The sequence below is a fragment of the Chinchilla lanigera genome, unplaced genomic scaffold (assembly GCF_000276665.1).
Source record: "Chinchilla lanigera isolate Chin_1 unplaced genomic scaffold, ChiLan1.0 scaffold00016, whole genome shotgun sequence".
NCBI classification, from domain to species: domain Eukaryota; kingdom Metazoa; phylum Chordata; class Mammalia; order Rodentia; family Chinchillidae; genus Chinchilla; species Chinchilla lanigera.
Window position 1 is genome coordinate 27142908 of NW_004955417.1, and position 3856 is coordinate 27146763.

Here is a 3856-nt window from a genome sequence, read left to right on the forward strand (position 1 = left end):
GCTGATCACGGTGCGCTGTGCCTGAGGCGGCGAGACCCGGGCCGCTGTCCAGCCCCGCGGGCGGCTGTGTGGGAGAAGGTAGCCCGGGCAGAAAGTGAACAGCGCCCCCGAGTGGCTGAAAGCGGGCAAGGCAAAGGGGGGCGGACAGGGGTCGCCGGGCACGTGAGCTGGCGGGCCCTGCGGGTGGTGAGGCGCGCGGGGCCCCTCCACGCCGGCGGAAGGGCAGCTGTGGCCCGTACCCCGCTGTGTGCAGCAGGTTAGCGCAGACACTGCTCAAGGGACAGCAGGGCCCAGGGCGCTGTATGTCCAAGCGGAGCCCAGCGACCCCACCCTGCAGCCTCCCAGTGACGCAGGTGTGGTTGCTGTGGACGGGGCGGCCTGGGAGCCTGTCTCCTGTGGTCTGTCCCTCTTTCCTGCTTTACAGTGCCAGGGGCTGAGCCCACAGCCCAGAGTCCACCCCCAGCCGTTTTCTTTTCTTTTCTGTTTTGAGACAGGGTCTTGCCAAGTCACAAAGCCTCCCAGGCCAGCTGGAACTCATGGCGACCCTCCTGCCTCAGTCTCCCAGCGGGAGAGCAGCAGCTTCCTGGCGTGGCCTTGTGCGTGGCCCCTGGGGGAGGAGGCCGAGGGAGCTGCGGGGCCCAGGCCAGAGGTGCCCGTGGGGGTGTGGCCCGCGGCCCAGCTCCGAGACCCGCAGTGGCTGTGCGGCCCCAGCCGGGGTCGGGAGGCGTGGTCGTGCGCAGCAGGGGCTGCAGGGTCAGCGCTGCGCTGAGCCGTGGAGACGACGCGTTTCTGGTTTCTGCCTTGTGTGTACAGGGGAGACCAGCTGGGTCACTCGGAGGGTGTGGCTTAGAGGACAGGGAGGGCGAGGAGCCCCGGGCAGGGGGCCATTGCCCTGGCAAAGAAAGGCCCTGGGCCTCGAACTCCCTGGCCGAGTACTTAAGTGGAGAGCAGCCTGCTCCAGCCTCTCTGAGGTTTGCTGAGAGGGGAACCCGAGGGGACAGAAGAGCAGTCTCTCCAGGAGCTGGAGAAACCCAGGCTGGGCCCTGCGGCTGACTCGGGCGGGGCAGCCTGTCCTGCGCTGAGTCCCTCTTGGAGCTGCTGGTGGAGAACGACAGCCTCGTGCCTGGAAGAGCGCTGTCCAGCTTTGCTGTTTTATTCACACTGGGGGACTCAGGGCCGGCCTCCTGTTCTTTGTCTCTTTCAGACAGGGTCTTGCTATGTGGTTCAGGGTGGCCTGGAGTTCACTATGTAGCCCAGGCTGGCCACAAACTGGCAGAGATCCTCCTGCCTCAGCCTCCTGAGAGCTACAATCACGGGTATGCCACCACGCCCTTCTGCCTCTCCAGTCTCTTGCCTCAGTGGCACCTGGGAGCCACTCCAGACTCCTCTGTGCAACTGGTCATCCGGCCTCCAGTTTCCGTGGGTGGGCACCGTGCCAGGCGCCTGCAGGGGGACACGATCCAACCCTGCCCTCGGGGCTGGCACAGCCAGGGACTCAGAGGACACCTGTACAGTGTCAGGGCCCATGGTCTGGGGGCCGGAGAGGCTGCACCCCAGGCAAGGAAGGGGGGGTCTGGGGATGTGGCGGCCTTCAAGGGTCACAGGGCCCTGGGGGACAAGTGCTGGCGACAGGGCCCGGGGGTGTGTGTGTGTGTGTGTGTGTGTCTCTCACGCAGCCCCATCCGTCCTCTGCATGCTGTGAGGCTTCCGTCCTTCAGTTTGTGAGACAGGGTCTCGCCTCGTGATCAGGGCTGGTCTCGGATCACAGCCCTCCTGCCTCAGCCTCTCAAGTGCTGGGGTCACTGGGCACCACCATGCCCAGATCTTGGTCTTTGTCAGAGGACAGAGAGGGGAGTTTGATGGGAGAGGCAGAGGGGAGCTCTAGGGACCGCAGTTATGCACAGAAGTCACTGGGGAGGGTACCGTGGCTCAGATGGCCAGCAGAGGGGGATGACGGCCAGCAGACGGCGTGGCCCCATCAGAGAGCCCTGTCCCCTCCCACGGCCTGGGGCACCCCGCTGTGTCCCCACACCCTGGGCCAGGCTGCTGTCACACTCCAGCTCCCATCGGGACAAAAGAAACCGGCCACTCATGTTTCACGGCTCCAGTGGGGTTCAGGCCCTGTCTGCCCTGCAGGAGCCTGCAGACGTGGCCTCACCTTGTTCCAGCGTCACCTGCCCCCCAATGCCCTGTCCCTTACTTCATGATGGAGTAGAGGGCACAGGTCCACACACCTGTCATCCCAGCACTTGGGAGGCTGAGGCAGGAGGGTCACCATGAACTGCACACTGAAACCGTCTCAAAAAACCAAAGACACACAAAGGAGGTCAAGGGCGAAGGAGGTCAAGAGCGAAGGAGGTCAAGAGCGAAGGAGGAGGAGGGTGAGCGGAAGCTTCCAGAGCCAGACAGACCCTGGAGGAGGGGCCCGGCTGCATCACAGATCAGGCGCAGGGTGGCGGAGAGAAGGGACCTGGACACTCCCGCCCCCAGCGCCACCTCCCTGTCCCCAAACACACTCCGCCTGGGCAGCCGGGAGCCCCGGCCGCTCGGGGGACCCCTGGATGGCAGGGGTGGCACAGCCCGCGACAGTTCTGATAGCCGCTTTGTGACCCGGCGGTGCTCACGGCAACCGGAGACTGTGACACGCGTCCAGGCGGTGAGGTCACAGAGTGCCGGCCTTCAAGTCCACGATCCACGTGAGCCGCGCCTAATTTTAAGAGCAACCTCTCCGAGGAGCGTAGAGCAATTTTTTTCCCCCGAGTGCCCTTTCCGAGGTACTCCCCGAACGACGAGGTGTGACTGCCATGGCTGCACTGAGTTGTCTCCTGGACAGCGTGAGGAGGGACATCAAGAAGGTGGACCGCGAGCTGCGGCAGCTGCGCTGTGTGGACGAGTTCAGCACGCGCTGCCTGTGTGACCTGTACGTGCACCCCTACTGCTGCTGCGACCTGCACCCCTACCCCTACTGCCTGTGCTACTCCAAGCGCACGCGCTCCTGCGGCCTGTGCGACCTCTACCCGTGCTGCTTGTGCGACTACAAGCTCTACTGCCTGCGCCCGTCCCTGCGCAGCCTGGAGCGCAAGGCCATCCGCGCCATCGAGGACGAGAAGAGAGAGATCGCCAGGTAGGGGCAGGCTGCGGGGCCACGGTGGGCGGGCGTGGGAGCCTGGCGCTGAAGGGGGCGCGGAGTGAGGGCGCTTCGCGGCTGGAAAGTGCTCCCCTTCCCAGCACTGGGGAGGCTGAAGCAGGAGGAGCTCTGTGAGTTCTAGGCCAACCTGAACTACCTAGCGAGGCCCTGTCTCAAAAAACCAAAACACAACAAAAAAGATGAGAAGTGTTAGACGCACTGGCTCTGGGGACTGAGGAAAGAGGAGAAGAGAGAAGGGTACAGGGCCCCATGGGGGAGCGAAGATCCCCTAACGACAAGGCAGCGCTGCTGGCGGAGGGCTGGTGCTGGCTTACAGCAAGGATGCCAGCTTGATAAATACGGGGGCTTTCATGAGGGACAAAGCTGGGGGGTTGATCCAGTGTGGTGCGCACGCCTGTAACCAGCACTCGGGAGGCTGAGGCAGGATCACCACGAGTTTGAGGCCAGCCTGGTCTACACAGTGAGTTCAAAACCAGCCTGAAATACACAGCGAGATCCTGTCTCAAGAAACAAAACAAGACAAAATTTTAAAAATCAAAAATAAAAAGAGCCAGCCGTGGTGGCTTACTCCTGTAATCCCAGCGCTCTGGAGGCTGAGGCAGGAAGACTGCTGAGTTTGAGCCTAGCCTGGGCTACAAAGTGAGACCCTGTCTCAGAAAATAGAAAAGAAAGAAAGAAAGAAAGAAAGAAAGAAAGAAAGAAAGAAAG

General features: G+C 62.8%; 1 protein-coding gene across 1 annotated transcript in view; it reads left to right on the forward strand.

Moving 5' to 3' along the window:
- Positions 1-2634: 2634 nt before the first annotated feature.
- Positions 2635-3856, forward strand: part of Odf1 (outer dense fiber of sperm tails 1) — a 5369-nt gene continuing 4147 nt past the window's right edge. Inside the window, exon 1 of the mRNA XM_005381941.1 lies at positions 2635-3124. Coding sequence (XP_005381998.1) covers positions 2805-3124 — 320 coding nt within the window. The 5' untranslated portion in view covers positions 2635-2804. The remainder of the gene's footprint in view (positions 3125-3856) is intronic.